Below are 18,711 nucleotides of genomic sequence, written 5' to 3' on the forward strand. Positions count from 1 at the left end.
AGGGAGTCTTTACCATTCCTAGATCTGAAGAAGCAAGGGGATAGAATGGTTACCAGAGCACAGAGAGAGAACTGTGGTTATAGGAGAAGGGCCCAAAGAGGAGAGGTAGCCTTCAGCAGGAGAACACAACCCCTACCAACCAGCAGTCCAACAGAAAGGGAGTCAGGGACAGCTCTAATCCAACACTGCATTACTGTTTCCAACTCTTTATTACCTCACTATAATAGAATGATACATCCACACCCTTTTCCTTTGCCCTGGGATTCCACAGAGCCTTCCCCTTGAGGCAGAGCACACTTCCTCATTCCATGGACACAGACATGGAGCTCAGTCATCTGATTTGCTTTAGGTAGTAAAGCACTAGCAGATGTGATTCAAGCAAAAGCTTTCAATATTCATGCATGGTCTGGTTTGGTCACTTGGCATTTATGTCCTCTGCCATAAGAAGTCCATGCCACACAGAGCCATTGCTCCTTTAGCCTAGGTCCCAGAATAAGAAAACAATGAGTAGATACAAACCTAACTTGAAGCCTGGAGACAGGCTGAGCCCAGGCAAGATCAGCTGACCCACAGCCAACCCCCAGCCCCATAGCAAGAAATAAATGTAGTAAACCACTGAAATTTGGGGGTTGTTAAGCAGTATTAGCATAATAAAAACTTGACTAATACACCCAATCTCTTTCACCTTCCTCCCTCCACACTTCTGCTGTTGCCTCCTATTGGCCAAACCCAACAAGAAACTGAGAGCAAGAAAACTCACAGATGTAGTCCATAAATATGCCCCAGAGGAGCAAAATGAGAACTGTCTTGGAGGATGACCAGCCATTCAAGGAAAGGTGAAGATGAGATTTCAGGCACAGAGACCAACATAAACAAAGACATAGAAGCAGGAAGTAACATAGCTTTGTGCTGAGAACTCTAAGTATCTAAATATCACCAAAATGTGTGAAGTTGAGGCAGAGACAAAGAGGAAAGCTGGGGCTATAAAACATTCTACAACCTTCCATAATATACCAAGGATTCCTTATCAGTGGAAGGCTTTCCAAAGGCCCAAAACTTAATTGGTTGTAATAGGTCCACACTTTCTTACACCCCTGTATACACATCATAAACTTTAAGAGATGCATTAGGATACTGTAGTAAAAGCAAAGAAAAAGTAATTCTGAAAGTATGCTCCAGTTCATCCATGGAAAGACAACCAGACTTTCCTGGTATGAGATAAGAGAATCAAGACCCTAGCTAGAGCCCACCGGGGAGTATATACACACAGCTTCTAATGACATCTAGCTCCCTCGGAATCAGAAAGGAACAGAAATGTACTCACAACAGCCTCCATTATAGTAGGAAGCTCAAGAACTCCATCTATGTCCACAACTCTGAGGCATGGGTGAGACACCTCCCCACCGTCTCTCTCCAAAATTAGGACTTGGAACCTAAGTCTCACTGTCCCAGGATCCCTTCAGTTACTAAGGAGCCTATCTGGATCAACCTAGACATGTAGCCATGTCTCTGTCCTTCAATCACTTAACCCTTCGAGAAAAATCACTGGATTTCAGAAGATCTACAAACCCCTTATTTAGATTAAGAAAACTACAGTCCAAAGAAGCTCTAAGAAATTCTTATTAGTACACACTTACTGTGGCACTAAGCAAGTGTACAGGACAGGATCAAATTACTGTTTAAATAGTAAAAATAAAAAACTGATAATTAACATACACCAGCCTTATTCACAGTGCTCTCTACTAAACTTCAGAAAGAATTTCTATAATATATTCACCTAGAACACTATGGGCACTTATAAATAAGGTTAAAAAAATAAATCCTCCATATGTGAAAATAAGAATGTCTTAACATCCAGTAATACATAAGGTTATTTTTTGGTTTTAATAAAAAGCAACTTCCCAAAGTTCCATCTTTGACACTATAACCCCCTGGATCAATGATTCTCAAAGTCTGAACTACCTGCACAAAAATCACCACAGGTGCTTGTGGAAAATGCAGATTCCAGGGGCCAACTCTAGACCAGTTTGATTTCCAGGAGCTCAGGAACTTGCAGTTTTAACAGTTCCCCCATGTGGCTTTTATGCCCTAAAGTTTGAAAACCACTTTCATAGACAACCATCATATTCTCTGTGAGGCACTCCTAGAACCACTAGAATCTTCCCAGAAACACTGAACCAATGTCCCAAAGCTGGAATCAAGATTACCTTGCCGTCCTTCATCGTTGGTAAAGAGCCCTGTGTCACTGCTGCTACACACACTGCTGGTTTCACTGAAAAAAGAGTAAAACACAAGAGAATGCATCAGCTCCAGTCAAAAACAAAGCACTGTCCATTATGTCTTCTGGTTTTCAAATTGAAAGATTCCAAGTTTCCCTAATTTCACTCTAGCTCATTAGCCAATCAGAAATGTAAATTTCATAGTTAAGTCACAGAGGTAAGTTTATTTTCCCCCAAAATGAAAGAAATGTAAGAAGAGGAGAACTGTAAAACTTTTACTTATATTTTAAGGTACTTTTTTTTTTTTTTTTTTTTTTGCGGTACGCGAACCCTCTCACTGTTGTGGCCTCTCCCGTTGCGGAGCACAGGCTCCAGGTGCGCAGGCTCCGCGGCATGTGGGATCTTCCCGGACTGGGGCACGAACCCGTGTCCCCTACATCGGCAGGCGGACTCTCAACCACTGCGCCACCAGGGAAGCCCCTAAAGTACTTTTAAAAGATCTCAAGTCACTTTGTTAGTTTAGCATTAGAAAGTTATTTATTAAGGCTCACAGAAGTAATCTCAACCTGCTTTGGTATATCAAACAACACAAATTTACCAACCAATTTTATTTTAAAATATTGTCTACTATTGGTTTCAAATGAAGCCATGCAACTTTAAGACATCCAGCATTTTTCAAGTTTTCCCATTTATAAAGCAGCAAACAAAAATCCATGAACAGGAAAAAAAGAAAATCAGTATGACAAAAGTTGTATTTTCTAAAATTAATGTCTCTCTTGATAGCAAATGGATACAGCAAAATTCATCTTCAAAAAAGGAGGTTTAAAATTAAAAAACAAACTCCATTTGAACTCACTGAAATAAAACTTTTAGGGACTTCCCTGGTGATCCAGTAGTTAAGCCTCTTGTGCTCCCAATGCAGGGGGCCCGGGTTCGATCCCTGGTCAGGGAACTAGATTCCACATGCCGCAACTAAAGATCGCACACTCGGCAACAAAGATCCCACGTGCCACAACTAAGATGCGGCACAGCCAAATAAATAAATAAATATTTTTTAAAAAATTGTAGAGTAGGGCTTCCCAGGTGGCGCAGTGGTTGAGAGTCCGTCTGCCGATGCAGGGGACACGGGTTCGTGCCCTGCTCCGGGAAGATCCCACATGGCGCGCAGCGGCTGGGCCCGTGGGCCATGGCTGCTGAGCCTGCGCGTCCGGAGACTGTGCTCCGCAACGGGAGAGGCCACAACAGTGAGAGGCCCGCGTACCGCAAAAAAAAAAAAAAAAAAAATTGTAGAGTAAACCATCATATACCCCCCACGTAAATTCTGCAATTAGCACAGTGCTCTATTTCCTTTATCACACGTCTCTCCATCTATCCATCCATCAACCCATCTTGTTTATATGCATGGAAAAAAATAAACGGAAATAAAACTTTTGCCCCATAGAATTCTGTCCAAGTCAGCTTCATTTTGAGCTACTTCCAACAATTGATTCTGCCTCTTCTGATGCTGCATTTCTCCCACCTAATCATCAAATTTGATTTATCTGGTTCAAGAAAAATTTCTCTGTTCTTTACAATATTAGCGATTTCCTTGATTGGGATGTTTCCTTCTAAGCTAGTCAATTTTGTTCACGTGCTCTAGAAGACGGAAGAAGCATTCTCACCATGCTGCATAAAGAACAGGCTTGGCAAAATCCCAGTCTACATTTCTGGATCAAATATCTGAAAATATTTTGTATTTTGCAACATTTCCAAATATCTTGCCAATACTAAATCCTAAAAATGCTGGTTAAATTAAGTAGCAATGTTTCCTCACTTAAGCTTGTCTCTGGGTAACAGATCCAAGAAATTTGTCTCAGCAAGAGCCAATAAAACATACCTGGTTTCTTTAAAGGTTCTTTCATTTTATTTTCCTCTATACTTGTAAGTGGGAACATTCTCAGATGTCCATATAAGAAACGTCTCACAAAATTATACCGCTGGATTCTGATGGATTTAGAATCTTCAAAGAGCTCTGCAGTTAAATCCGGAAGACATCCTCACTGGGTACTGTATTCTTCCTACTTCTGAATCTAAGGAACTGTGCCTGCTGAACTTTATGGTGTTGTTTTTATGTTTTTAGCAAATTCCTAAGAATAGTAGTGGTCTAACTCTAACTCCATTGAGTCTTAATACACATACTCTCATATCAACTACTTTATTTCTCTCATCTTGCCTCGAAGGTAAAGCATATTTTATATTTTTTAGTTCCTCTTGATATTAAGGAGGGCTTAAAAAGCACATCAGGCCATAAGACAGACATTCTACTCCACCATTGTTACATGCTTTCTTGGTTAGCATATCAGTAACTGAGATGTAGGGGTCAGCAAACAGCCGCCCGTCAACCATTTTTGTATAGCCTGTGAGCTAAGAATAGCTTTTATAGTTTTAAATCACAGGGGGTGGGGGTGGTGGTGATCAAAAGAGGAATACTTTGTGACATATGGATATGACACGAAATTCAAATTTCAGTAACCATAAATAAAGATTTACTGGAACACAGCCAGGCTCATTCATTGACCTGTCCATTCTGGCTTCTTTCACACTACAACTGCAGAGTTGAGGAGTTGCAACAGAGAACGACTCACCCACAAAGCCCCAAAATATTTACTATCTGGCTTTTTACAGAGGAAATTTGCTGATCTCTGCTCTAAGTGTATTACAAGGTCTACTCTGCAATGTCTATTGAATATTTATTTGAATATCTCCTCTATTTGAATATTTCCAAGTAAGAAATTAAAACCATTGCTTTATTACGAAGTCTATGGATTCTTCTCCTCATTCATTTCCAGCCACCTGTAAGCACTACAAGATACAGTGCTTCTCTGACCCTTTTTTGCATGGATTCCATTCTCTCCTCATATTTACTCTAAATAAAGGGGGCAAGCGCAAAGAAACCTGCTGGATCAAGAAAGGTATTGGTAACCTAAAACCTTCCTGTCCCTGTACATTTTCTATTTCTGTCAACAGTATTTAAAGAGACTCACTGTTCTTTAAAGAGATTGGACTAAACTTGTAAGTTTTCTATAAAGTTAATTAGAGTAATGGCAATGATGTCACAGAAATATCACCAGGATTTTAAGACTGTGTTCAAGGGAGATACATATTTTCTTCACTGAGAAAATAATTTATGCCTTAAAGAACACTTATTACGTAAAAGTATCATCATTCCATCAATATCTGGAAATGACTATTTCATCTGATAGCATCTTATTCCCTCAGAAGAACTTGCATTGTGGAAATCTAATTATATGTAAGAAACTGTTAGCATAATTTTCTGAGGAAAAAAATGGGAACTTCATGGCATATTTGCACATAAACACCATGATACAGCATGCAAATATGTAGTGCTAGCTATGAAGCAGAAGTAAATATTTCCCCTTACAATTTACAGGCCAAAGCTATCCAGTCCTGTAGCTTTCATTCACTTCTGACTCAGAGATTATGATTTTTTAAAAAAAATCAGATTCATAGGATTTTAATAGTGATTTAGTCAACTATAAAATGTTAATATAGCTAATTAAACATAATGTTTAATACTCTGTTAAAAATAAGCTATCTTTCAATAAAAAAGATTCTTTCAATAAAAAAGATTCTTTTAGTACCCCTGTAGATCACAAGGTCAAAAAGTTAAAAGATGTCAGGCTACTACACATTTTTCCTATGCCAAAACCGTCAAATTTGTTTATAACTTTTTTGCTATGAGCATTTTTATTAGGCAAGGAAAAAAAGCTCTGTTACTCATTTTTATAAGGAAAAAGAAATGTGATCCTATCCTTACTGTCCATTCCACTATAGTCCTCTGAAACTTAGTCAGGAATACAGAAACTCAACCTTTATTAATCTTCAGAAAAAGTAACAAGACAAAGCCCACAAAGATAGTAGGTAATGAAATCCTGTCTTTTCGTAAAATGACAGCAACTCCTAGAGGCATCAATGCCTCCCGTCTTTGCCTTGGGAACTATTCTATACTCCCTGTTCTCACATGATTCTAATCTATAAATAGTTTGCATATAAAAGTCTTCATAGGGCTTCCCTGGTGGCGCAGTGGTTGAGAGTCCGCCTGCCGATGCAGGGGACACGGGTTCGTGCCCCGGTCTGGGAAGATCCCACATGCCACGGAGTGGCTGGGCCCGTGAGCCACGGCGGCTGAGCCTGCGCGTCCGGAGCCTGTGTTCCGCAACGGGAGAGGCCACAACAGTGAGAGGCCCGCGTACCGCAAAAAAAAAAAAAAAAAAAAAAAGAAAAAACTCAATTCTACCTTGGGGCAATAAAAAGTCTCTAACAGGAGAAGGAGGAGGAAGGATTTCCCATACTATTTCCCCTATATTTTCACTCATTCACTTAGTAAGCATTTATTAAGTTTTACTATATTCCAGTCCCTGCTATAACCAGCACTAAAACTAACAAAGAAGCATGTCAACCACAATTTAACTGCATGCATTTTATAAAAAAACTTAGACTATGGGAGAAGAGTGTGAAAACATAGAAAGAAGAATGCTTTCCAACGAAGAAAATTCTCCAAATACGGGGTGGGGCAAGCCTAGAATTTAACCTTATAATACTGAGAAAGTCACCCCATTTTAGAAGCCAGAAAACGTCTCAAAAATATTCATATGTGAGTAAAAACAGTAATAACACATCGCACTTCTCTATATGGTTTTCAATTAAAAAATGTTTCCACAATTCAGCAGCGTAGCCATCATTTAAAATAAGACAAACAAAATTAAAGCCTAGATTTTGGACTACCAATTAATTGTATTATCTAATTATTATAACATTGTTAGAAGCAACTGAACCACATCCAACTGAAATAACGTAAATGTAAAGAAGAAAGTCAACCTAACCAGCAGTTCCAGCGGCTTTCCTCTCCCAACATTTTTTTTTTTTTTTTTTTTTGCTGTACGTGGGCCTCTCACTGTTGTGGCCTCTCCCTTTGCAGAGCACAGGCTCCGGACGCGCAGGCTCAGCGGCCATGGCTCACGGGCCCAGCTGCTCCGCGGCATGTGGGATCTTCCCGGACCGGGGCACGAACCTGTGTCCCCTTCATCGGCAGGCGGACTCTCAACCACTGTGCCACCAGGGAAGCCCAAAACTCTCCATTTTAAAATCACAGTATTTTTATTCTATAGAAGAGATCAATGTTTTGGTCTTACTGAGTTCTCTAACTTGAAACTCATACTTGTTGGTAAAAGCAGAGTCAATGAGGTAAAAACCCAATCTCAATACCAGAAACATCTAGAGCAGTGGTTCTCAACTGGAGGCAATTTTGTCCCCCTCCTCCTACCTTCCTGCCCCACCGCAGCCCTCGGGGTCATTTGGCAATATCTGGAAAAGTTTTTGTTTGTCAGGACTTGGAGGGGGGAAGAGGAAACTGGTATTCTATTGGCATCTTGCGAGTCGAGGACAGGGTTGCTGCTAAACATCTTACAATGCGCAGGATAGGCCTCACAGCAGAGAATTATCTGGCCCAAAAGGTGAGAACCCTCATCTAGAGTGATGAACAAAGTGGAGGGATGAAGGGGGTGGGACATCATGGTTAAGGGAAACCACTTCAGAGGAGGAGAGGAGCCTGTGTACTTCTGCTGGATAGGGCCAGCCTTCAGGAGCTCATCAGCTAAAAATGCATCATATGTGCTGAACATCAAGAAAGTGGATTACAAACTCACTTCAGAAAGAAGCTCTCTCCCTTAATGCCATATCTTAAATTTAAAAAGTAAACATTCATCTTCAGTATACTTACTGAAAATACATTCTCAGGGATCTATACCTTGCTTGCCTTTATAGTTCCTGAATGTCCTTCCTTTGAAATCACAGTAAAAACACTCTCTCAGTATGTTCTGAGGAAATAATTAGTTTGAGAATACTATTCCTGAATTTAGCTCCACACTAAGTTAGGAAAAATTTTCAGAAGACCAGTGGTCACCTGTGGTAACCAGACTCCCAGATGACTCCCAGTGATCCCAGCCTCCTGGTATTTCACACCCTGGCTGGGCTGTGTAACCAGTAGCACAGGCAGATGTAACTAAAGGTATGTCACTTCTGAGACTAGGTTATAAAACACTAGGGTTCTACCTTGGGTACTTGAGTGAGAGCTCGCTCTCTCCCTCCCTCAGACAGTTTGCTCTAGGGGAAGCTAACTACCATATCTTAAGAATGCTAACAGCCCTGTAGAGGGGCCCACGTGGAAAGGAACTGAGACTCTCTTGATCCTGCAGCCAATAAGAAAATGAGATCTGCCAACAGCCCTGTGAGTGAGCTTGGAAGTGGACTCCTCAGCCCCACCCAAGCCTTGAGACAACTGCAGCCCCGACCAACAGTTTGATTGCAAAAGTATGAGAGACTCTGGACCAGAATCACATAGCTAAACTGTTCCCAGATTCCTGACTTCAGGAACTGTAAGGCTATAAATGTTTTATAAAGCTACTAAGTTTTAGGGCAACTTTTTCTTCAGCAACAGATAATACAGCATCTTTATGAATGCTTTTTTGAAAATAATTCCCTCCTTTCTAGCCCTAACAAGAAGTTTCTAACTTCTATAAGTTAAATCTCTGAATTCCCACAGCTGAGAAGGGGAAAACACAGCTTGTCCTCTGACCCGAGAGCTTGCTAATTCTTTCATATTCCTAACCACATAAGACTGTAAACTTAGAGCTGAATCAAAGTAGTTTATACTTGTCACAATTTCAGTAAGGAGGTATAGAATTAGTTTACCATCTATATTCAAAAGTTGGTATCACTAACCTTACCACCTGGGTTTCTCACCCATTTAAGATTATTAAATATGAGGTGTCTTTTACATCTAATTTTAAAAGAAACAAGCAGGATAGAGTTAATGTCTTACTTTATCATGCTAAAAACTAAGGGGTTTTCATTTTAATTTTTTTATTAAATAGTAATACACTTAACAAAAATTTTTAGTTGTCTTAGAATTTACAAAAAACGGAAAGGTCACTCCTAGACCTATCACCCAAAACATTTCTATTCAATTCTTTTTCCTTCTTTTTTCTGGACTGAGGTGGTACACTTGTAACTATATGTAATCAGACTTCTGATTCTGAAAGTAAACAGGACTGAGGGACAGGTTTTTCAGAGAAATATCTCACACCAACCGCAAAATTACTCTCACAGTAAGTTATGAGAATGCATAACGAAGGAGTTTGTTTTTCAGCTTCATTCAGATGGCACCACAAAAGAAGGCAGCAACCTCTCTAGTTTCACAGGTTCATTAGCGTGGCCACTGCAATCAGGTATACTTTGCAGAGATAATGATTTTTGTCAGGACTCTGCTACTGAGCCGCGGGCTGTGCCTTAGAGAAGTCCACCCATCCTTTTTTTTTTTTTTCCCCTTTGCGGTACGCAGGCCTCTCACTGCTGTGGCCCCTCCCGCCGCGGAGCACAGGCTCCGGAAGCACAGGCTCAGCGGCCATGGCTCACGGGCCCAGCCGCTCCGCAACATGTGGGATCTTCCCGGACCGGGGCACGAACCCGTGTCCCCTGCATCGGCAGGCGGACTCTCAACCACTGCGCCACCAGGGAAGCCCCACCCATCCTTTTAAGACTCACCTTTTCTTAGAACTAACAGTTTCATCCTCAGTTAGATGAAATATCTTTTCAGAGTAAATTTTTAAAGAGCATATATTTTGAGACTTGATATCTGAAAATGTCTTTCTAGTGCCTTTCCATATGAAATCTATCTTAGCTATATATAAATTCACGGTGGGAAGGTGGGAGACTTTTGCCATCAAAATTCTACAGGCAAGTCGACAGCCCCTCACATTTAGTACTGTAGGGATCAACATCAACCTTATTTTCATCCCTTTAAAGATTTTTCTTTATAACTGCTCCCCTCCCACCACCAATGCACAATGCAAAAATATTGCCAGGATATGTCTAGGTAGAGGTCTCTTTTCATTAGTTTTCCCTTTTAATCTGTATACTTAAGTTTTTCAACATAGGAACATGTTTTCCCTTCAGTTATATTTTTAAAATCACTCTTCTATCCCTATGCTTTGGTTTCTTCCTTGGGAGTATTTACATCCTTGCAGACTGGGCCTCTATCCCTGTGCTCCAGATCTATCACCTTCTCTCTCATTTTTATCTCCTCTCTGTGCATTTTGGGAGGGCTTCCAAAGTTTTCCACATCATCAACTCAATTTTCTGCAGAAAGAATTGTCCTTCATTTTAACATTACAATTACATTTCAAATTTCCCTACACTTTTTCCTCCCATACTACTGGGCTTCAAATAGCTATCTTTCTGTCCTTATGACTTACTACTCCTGTTTCAAAGTGATTATATCTCCTTGCATCCTAATGAAGATTTTCTAAAATGTTCTTCTGGTTTCCACTGGCAGTCATTTTCAAAGATGTGTTCTTCCACTGAACATTCAGGATGATGTTCCCTTTCCCTCATTCTGCATAACTTGTCCAAAAGCCTCTTGCTGAGAACCGGTTTACCTAAAATTTGGTATTTGCCAACAGAAAGGGTATGTAAATTACCCCTGGTTCCATCCTCTACTTCCTTGGATACAGGTAACAAGCTCTTGTCACATCTACAACTGGCCAAGAGGATGTGCAGAGCCCCTAGCCTAATCCCCAGTGTCACTGGTAGGCTTTTGTCTCATGTAGCTATGTGGGACTGAGAAAGGATCTTCTTCTGACCCTCACTGCCTGATTCTGGGCCCATTCCAGGAGTCTACAATAAATGAAGTTATATAAAACACTCCAGTTTCCAGGATGCACTACTACTAAGAGTGTTTTTTCCTTCTCTGTCCATGCCAACAGTAAACTACTCTTGGAGACTGTATTTCCCAGAACTCAATATGCTATGACTGCCTCCTATCCCTCAAAACAAATACACACACAGAAAACACTACGATTCCCTATCCAAGTATATTCTGGGAGTTACAGCCTCCCAAGAGAAACTGAAAGATAACTGATTGCAAGTAAAGGGTGGAACAACACTCTGGCTCAAACTGTAGCTGCCCAATTTTCTGACTGAACCGGACCCTGCCTTCTGAACCAAGGGCAGACTATAGAGAAAGAATGCAGGGCCTCACTACCAACCTTCAGGGCAGGTTCAGCACTGCTGTGGGCTTCCAACTGCACTCTCTAGCGCAGTTCTATCAGCCTCGGACTTTGAGAAAATCTTGGCAGTAAGCCAGCTGTAAGTCCTGATCTCTGGTGATGTGAGTTTGCAATGTTTTATGTCTTCATAAATATTTTAGGGGCAGTTGAGGCTGCTTATCAGATGCTTTTTAAAATATGAAATTACAATGATGGGAAGGAGGTTGTGACTGAAAAGAATTACATAATCTCAGTGTTGCAAGGGACCTTAGAAGTCATTCAGTTCAAACTCTCCAACTCTACAACTCAGTAAGTGGTCACCAAGCCCAGGCTTGAATCCCTCCAGTGACAAAGAACTCATCACCTGGTAAAACAACTCAGTTCATTTTTATAGAGTCCTAATTTTTAGAATGTTATATTTTATACTGAGGCAACACTTCACACGCTGTACTTTTTACCTATGAGTCCTAGTTCCTTCCTCTGGAGTCACAGAATAATCCTAACATTTCTTTCAAGAGACAGATCTTCAAATACAATAGTATCAAATCTATCTCCCAAGTTGTTTTTTTTTCCTCAGTTGTTCCTAAGGATATAGTAGCAGAGCTTTGAATAAATCTACAGAAGCACTCTATGCTAGCTACTCAATACTCTCAAATGCAATGGTACAATCAACAATGGTAAATATCCTCTTGGTCAGCATCCCTATTTACAGAATAGAAAACAGAACATCCTCAGCCTACCACACAGAGTCTTTTCCACAGCTCCAGTAACCCCTGATTAATGACCTCCACTTGCAAAGGAGGCTACTTACCTTAACCATGAAATAATGAACGCTATTGATCCAACAAGCTACTGCTATAAAGTGTTATTGATCACCCAATCTTTGGTTAAAATGGTCCTCATTTAGCAATTTTACTGTTGCAAACACCTGGAGCAAAGCACCCTCATAATTAAAGAGTTTGGGGGAGTTAAAGTGAGAGGTGATGGACAGAGATCTCAGCTTTCTACCATTTATTCTTGCTTCTGAGCTATTGTTTGTGTCAGAAAGGATATTGATTTTCTATAAAAATAAGAAAACAAGAGGCACCAAGGGGCGCAGAAGGTCAGCTTGGGCTAGAGAAGGAGGGGGAAGGTTTAGCACTCTATCTCTGTCACTCGGCTTCCAACAGAAGGGAATATTTTCTTTCCTGTGAGATTGGCTTCTAATACATCACCTTAGGAAGGCTCCTGACTGTGACTTCAGGCCATCACCAAACCAATTCACTTATGAAAGAAAAGAAGCTAAATTATATTCAAGGGGAACAAATGAATGATGTATTAGTGAAGAATAAAGCAAAATTAGGCTATAACTCACCTAATTAATAGCTGCTATATAGACAATTTGAATAAAGATCAGTAGAAAGTAATCTTACAAAAGAGTTGATCCATTTTAGAATGGAACACACATGCAAAGAAAAATATTAAAATAATAACTGAGCTTTTTGAAGGCTTTAAAAAACTATTACATCATAACCACTTTCAGTTCCTCAGAACGCCTGAGGGATTGATTGGTATAGAATGGAAGGAAGAACAGAAACAGAAAAGCAAAAAGAATTATCGGTTAAGCTTAAAATTACTCTATGTTTAGTTAGCAGAATAAATTTAAGGAAAGTAGAAATAAAGCTCTCTGATTGAGACACAGATTTTCAAACCTAAAACACCTAACATATGCTTTTTTTTTTTTCTTTTTCCCCGGTACGCGGGCCTCTCACTGTTGTGGCCACTCGCGTTGCGGAGCACAGGCTCTGGACGCGCAGGCTCAGCGGCCATGGCTCACGGGCCCAGCCGCTCCGTGGCATGTGGGATCTTCCCGGACCAGGGCACAAACCCATGTCCCCTGCATCGGCAGGCGGACTCTCAACCACTGCGCCAGCAGGGAAGCCCAACATATGCTTTTTAAAAGAACTCTATCTATTGACTAGGCTAAGTAAAGCTTAATGATCAACTTCATCTTAACAATTTCACAAGTTGGATCATATACTCTGACAACCCTCAATACCTCTGATATAAAGTTCTACACTTTGATCTGTATGCAAACAAACTGGCACATCCAAGCAGATTTTTGAAAGAGTAAATTGCTGCCTACGTCAATTTCTCCAAGCTCTAGATGTATATTATCACAACCTGACTATAATGTGCAACAGATGTATCTGGGGTAAGAAGGACCTAGAAAGACTGAAGTGCCTCACTGCAAGGTTACAGGCTCTGCATTTGGAACCACACTTGGGCTGTGATCTTAGAGAAGACAGAGTTAACAGTCACTCACACACACAATTAAGTCATAGCTTAGCAAGAAATTCTGGGGAATACATACATCCAAAAATATCATCCCAAAACATTCTTAACAGTACGATGATTACTATTTGGTATGTAAGCTTGACATTGAAACAAACTTGAACACCTCAATTGAGGGTTTCAACAGTGTGAAGGATACAAGTTAACTAGGCATTTCTTGTTTGATTAAAAATAGCATGATAAGGAAAAAAGCTTTATAATCCATATAAATTGGGTAAATAGGCCTTAGAATATACATTAGAGGAAAATCAGGAAAGCCAAATTATAAGCCTACCTAGTTGTACAGCCTGGCAAATATAAAGTTAGTTAAGAAAAATTTTAAAAACTTGATTAAAACCACCCATGATAAGTACAGGCATACAAACCTGAACAGCTTTTCCTGTTACCGACAAAACCTCACCTCCAAGTCTGTAAGATTTATGCCTTTGTTTTTCAGACAAACGTCAGAAGAAGCCAAGTCCTAAGAAAGGTCATCTGTTCTGCAGTTGTAAAAGTTCAGATGAGACAGAAAACGTGCCATGGCAAAGGCAAGCTCAAAGCATAGCAAAACATAGTGGTTAACCATGAGCTTTGGAATCAGGTTTGAGTCCCAGTTTTGCTACTAGGTGACCTTGGGCAAATTATCTCCACACTCATAACCTCTATTTCCTCTTCTATAAAATACAAATAATGGTACCTACCAGACAGGGGAGTTATGAACATTAAAGAATATATGTTCTACACAATAGTACAGTGCCTGGCACACAGTTAGTGCTTAATAAATGCTAACTAATATTAACAATAATAGAATACACTGGTTCTCAATTGGGACTACTCAACCCACTTAGGGAGCACCCATGGAGGCATTTGTTTTGATACTGTGAAGGGTGATGGGAACAACGTAGGGATGGCAACTATCCTACAAGGCATGGGACGTCCCTCACCACAAGGAACTGCCCCATCCAAAACACCAACAGCATCCACACTGAGAAACAGATATCACACATTAATATTAATAATAATATTAAAGTATCAAGCTGGGAAGTATCAGTGTCCCTAGGACTATCTATTTGAGATGTAAAAAATTAAAAGTCACCAAAAACTATACTGACGTTTTAAACATGCACCCATTCAAGACAGATTTTTCTGGCTTGATGACATTTGGTGTAAGACTGATGGGATTTAGCCCTGTTATTTTCAAAGCCTACCATGTGTTCAGACAACTTGAATGTTAAACTCAATACAGTCAAACTGTAAGTAGCAGAGAACAGAATTATAGTCCAGAAACATCTAAAGCCATGATTCTTAATGGGTAAAGGCAGCTTACCAAGAACATTTACAAACTCCATATGCCTGGCACCCGCGTTTTCTCTTTCTCATACATACATATACACACCAGCCTCTACTGAGGCCCTGGTTCTAAAGAACAGTATCTGTGTATGAACTACGTGGCACAAAGAGCAGCAAAATGTTTTTTAAAATAAGAGGTACACGTTTTAGATGATTTTTAGAAACAAATGTGTTTCTATAAAATATAGCCTTCTTGATGTAGGGAAACAGAATCATGAGTGTACTTTAAGAAGCTACACACAACCTGACTGGTTAAAGCAGAGCTACAAAGTCAGTATTACAAAGGCTGGTTTGAAAGAAAGTTGAACTCATCAAGACTGTGGATTTGTGCTTTAGGTAAAGTTAACCAGGAAAATCTATGACTTAGTAAGGGAGATCTCACCATTCTGACATATTCTCATCAGAGCCCTGTTTTTGTTCATCTGCTTCACACTCCATCCTTTCTTTCCTTCCCGTTTTGCTTAGGAAAGTCCTATTTTCTGCTGCTTCGCACAACCCGTGACCTGATGAGGTCCAGGGAGTATTCTCCTTCCAGCGGGACAGACGCTGCTTCTTAGCAGACTTGAACCTGCAGCCTCTCTCATAGCTCCAATCTGACACCTTGAGCTTCTGCTGAAGGCTGGCAGCCACCTCTGATGTTACGCGCTTCACCTTCCGTCGGCGCCTCAGCGGTCGACAAGGTGCATTTTCAGTAAAGGAGTCAGATTCGTGCCAAGAATGTTGCTTACTCTTAACAATGGCATTAAGAGCTGGGTGCCGTTTGGCTACCATAGTGTCATCAGAGTCACTAAAATTGGTGACTGAGGCCATTTCTCGACAGTCCTTGATGGCCTCATCCAGACTTGACTCAGAGGCCTCACTGTAGCAGCAGGTATGCTCTGCCAGGTGAGTGAAGTCTGAACGGCGCTTCCGGCCTCTCCGTTTGCGAAGCTGCCGCCTCTGCTGCCGAGGGCTCAGCGCCATCTCCTCCCACAGCTCACCAAGCTTATTCTGCTCAGATGTCTGCTCCAAGGCTGAGGCTAAGTCATGTACCAGCTCATCCATGAGGCCACATCTGCCAAAAGGAGGTTCAAAAAAGAGAAAAAAGAAGAAGAAAGACTGAATAGGATCTGTTGTTTTTGAATAATTTTTCAAACAGATCATGGCACTGCAGAGTCCACCCCGTCTACAGAAAATAAAGTCACCTTTCACCTGGCTACCCTTAGACTCTATTCCTACCATCCATACTCCCTTAAGCCGTTAAGAATAGGTATGTGGCCCTTGTTAAATGCCTGAAGTCAGCATGTTCTTAAAGCACAAAAACTCAAAATACTCACCAGATGACAACTGGGTTATTAGTAAAAACAAGCAAACTCAGGGGAATAAATCAGTCATTCCCCTTTTCCCCCAATTAAACTTGCTAAACTAAATTACCTGATGATCAGAGCTAAAAAGATTAGAGAATGTCTCATCTGTCCAAACAGGAGCAGAAAAACACTCAACTTCAAAACCATGGATGAAAAGACCGTTCTATGGTCTGGGGTCACTAATAAGAATGTGTGTGGCAGGAAGAGAAAGACAACTTAGTGACACATTTTACGGAAGGCTGCTTGCAGTTTTAGTGTTCCAAGAATCTGTAGTGACCCAGGTTTGTACTCTGCATGGAAAAAAAAGACCAAGTTTGCACCCATTCTGGTCCCAACTACCACCCAGAAGCTACCAGGTAGAGAGCCTTAAAGAGTATGTCATATATTTGTGAATAATTAGCAACTTTTAAGTCTTCTTGCCATCCTTCAGAAAATAAATTGTTATCCAAGTTTTGTGCTTTAGTGCCAGACACTCACACAAAAACACATTATAACTGAGGTTGAAATGACAAGGATAAGAGGAGTCTCTAAGATTTCTAGCTAACAGCTTTCCAAAATTTCCTGTTTTTCAACTCATTCTTGTCAAACCATCATACTTCAGGGATCACTTCATAGGCAAACCTTCCAGAGGCTGAGCGCAGGAGGAGCGATTTTCAAAAGGCCTTTTTAAAGTGAAACGTTTAATATACTTCGTACATCTAATTAAATACGTTTCAGGGCTTCCCTGGTGGCGCAGTGGTTGAGAGTCCGCCTGCCGATGCAGGGCACATGGGTTCGTGCCCCGGTCTGGGAGGATCCCACATGCCGCCGAGCGGCTGGGCCCATGAGCCATGGCCGCTGAGCCTGCGCGTCCGGAGCCTGTGCTCCACAGCGGGAGAGGCCACAACAGTGAGAGGCCCGCGTACGGCAAAAAAAAAAAAAAACCATTTTAAATTAGCACCTTTTCCCTAGCCCTTGTTAAGTCCAACGTATTTCAAGACCATAATTAGAACTTAAAACTCTGTGGCACCACTCTCAGACCATAGTTCCCTTCACACAGTTTACATTTTGCAAAGGACTTTCTAAAATCTATTTTCATGCTATCCTTATGCCAAGCAATTTAAAGGCAGGAGGAGCAACGGGGACACCTAGTCCCAAACTACCAACCAAACAAAACTCGAAGTGTCAAAAGCCACACTCATTTAAGCAATAAGTAGTTTAAAACACCATGGCTGGGGTTTGGGAAACAACTGTCTCTAAAACCAAAATAGATAAGTGGGGACGCACTTATCTAAATCTATTTCCCTAATAAAGAACTACTGCTTTAAAAGCTCAAGCAGAACTGTACAAACTTTAACGTGAAACGAAGTTACCAAACAACTTGCAGTTGGCTGTGCAGTCGAATGCCAGGCTCAAAGGCTGCAATTCGAACAGGAAGTGACAGAAGAACCCTGGAACTCCCACCCTCCCTGGAGGCACAGTCCGAGAGGGTCCCGGGGCCAGGCAAGCACTCGGGGAGACAAAGGCTGTCCGAAGCACGCAACGGAAGGAACGAGAAACTAGCAGAAGTAAAAAGAGAGGCAGGCAGGCGCACGGTCGGGTGGGGTGGGGGGACCGGGTTGGGGGAGGGGCTGGGGGAGGCAGGAGGCAACTTCTCAATTTGGGTGACCAGGGGCAGGGGGTCAGCCCTTCCAGGGCAGAAAGTGCCAAAACGCAAGTCCTGGCGACTAAACTCCCTCAGTGCTCAAGGGTCGCAACGTGGCCACATCCGTGAGAAAAAGCGTGTTTCGAAGGACTCCCCCACGCCCGGGCCCGCCCCCGAGGACTAGGACGACCACGACTCGGGACACCAAGCCCTCACGCTGTCGCTAGCTCAAAAGAGCCAGACACTAGAGAAGAGAGAAGGTGACTGTCGCCCGGGAAATGGCCCGACCCTCATCCCCCGGATCGGGGAGATGGGCCCTGAAAAACAAGGCCCCGCCACCCTCTCCCCTCCCGCCAGCCTCCGGGGCCCCATGGCGCCCGTGGCCGCTCCGCCGCGGCCCGGAGCGCCGATCCCCGCTAGCGCGGGCCCCCTGGGCCCCGACCCCCTCACTCCCCGTCCCCCTCACCCGCTGCCGCAGTCACCTCCGACGGCCGCGGCTTTTGGGGCCGAGTCTCCCCGCCGGGGCTTCCCTCTGTGACCTCATTTCCGGTCTGAGGCGGTGGGGTGGGGCGGTGGTGGAATGGGAGGGACAGGCTGCGCGAGAGGGCCCGCCCCGGCCCAGCGCTTCCTGCTCGCGGCCGCTCCCACTTCCGCTCCCTGGGGGCGGGGCCGCGAGAACCCGGAAGAAAAGCAAGGGGGTAAGGAGGGGCGGTGTTTAGGGGCTGACTGGAGCGGGGGTTCCCGTGGGGCTGAGG

General features: G+C 42.2%; 1 protein-coding gene across 4 annotated transcripts in view; it reads right to left on the reverse strand.

Annotated features, from left to right (window-relative positions):
* The window catches only part of GPATCH2L (G-patch domain containing 2 like), a 66,356-nt gene extending 47,865 nt beyond the window's left edge, over positions 1-18,491 (reverse strand). For all 4 annotated transcript variants that reach the window (XM_060004147.1, XM_060004145.1, XM_060004148.1 and 1 more), the window contains exons 1-3: positions 18,423-18,491; positions 15,369-16,040; positions 2,208-2,272 (exon numbers count right to left, since the gene is read on the reverse strand). In XM_060004147.1, coding sequence (XP_059860130.1) covers positions 2,208-2,272; positions 15,369-16,030 — 727 coding nt within the window. In that variant the 5' untranslated portion in view covers positions 16,031-16,040; positions 18,423-18,491. The remainder of the gene's footprint in view (positions 1-2,207; positions 2,273-15,368; positions 16,041-18,422) is intronic.
* Positions 18,492-18,711: the final 220 nt, after the last annotated feature.

This window comes from Delphinus delphis, chromosome 2 (assembly GCF_949987515.2).
Source record: "Delphinus delphis chromosome 2, mDelDel1.2, whole genome shotgun sequence".
NCBI lineage: Eukaryota > Metazoa > Chordata > Mammalia > Artiodactyla > Delphinidae > Delphinus > Delphinus delphis.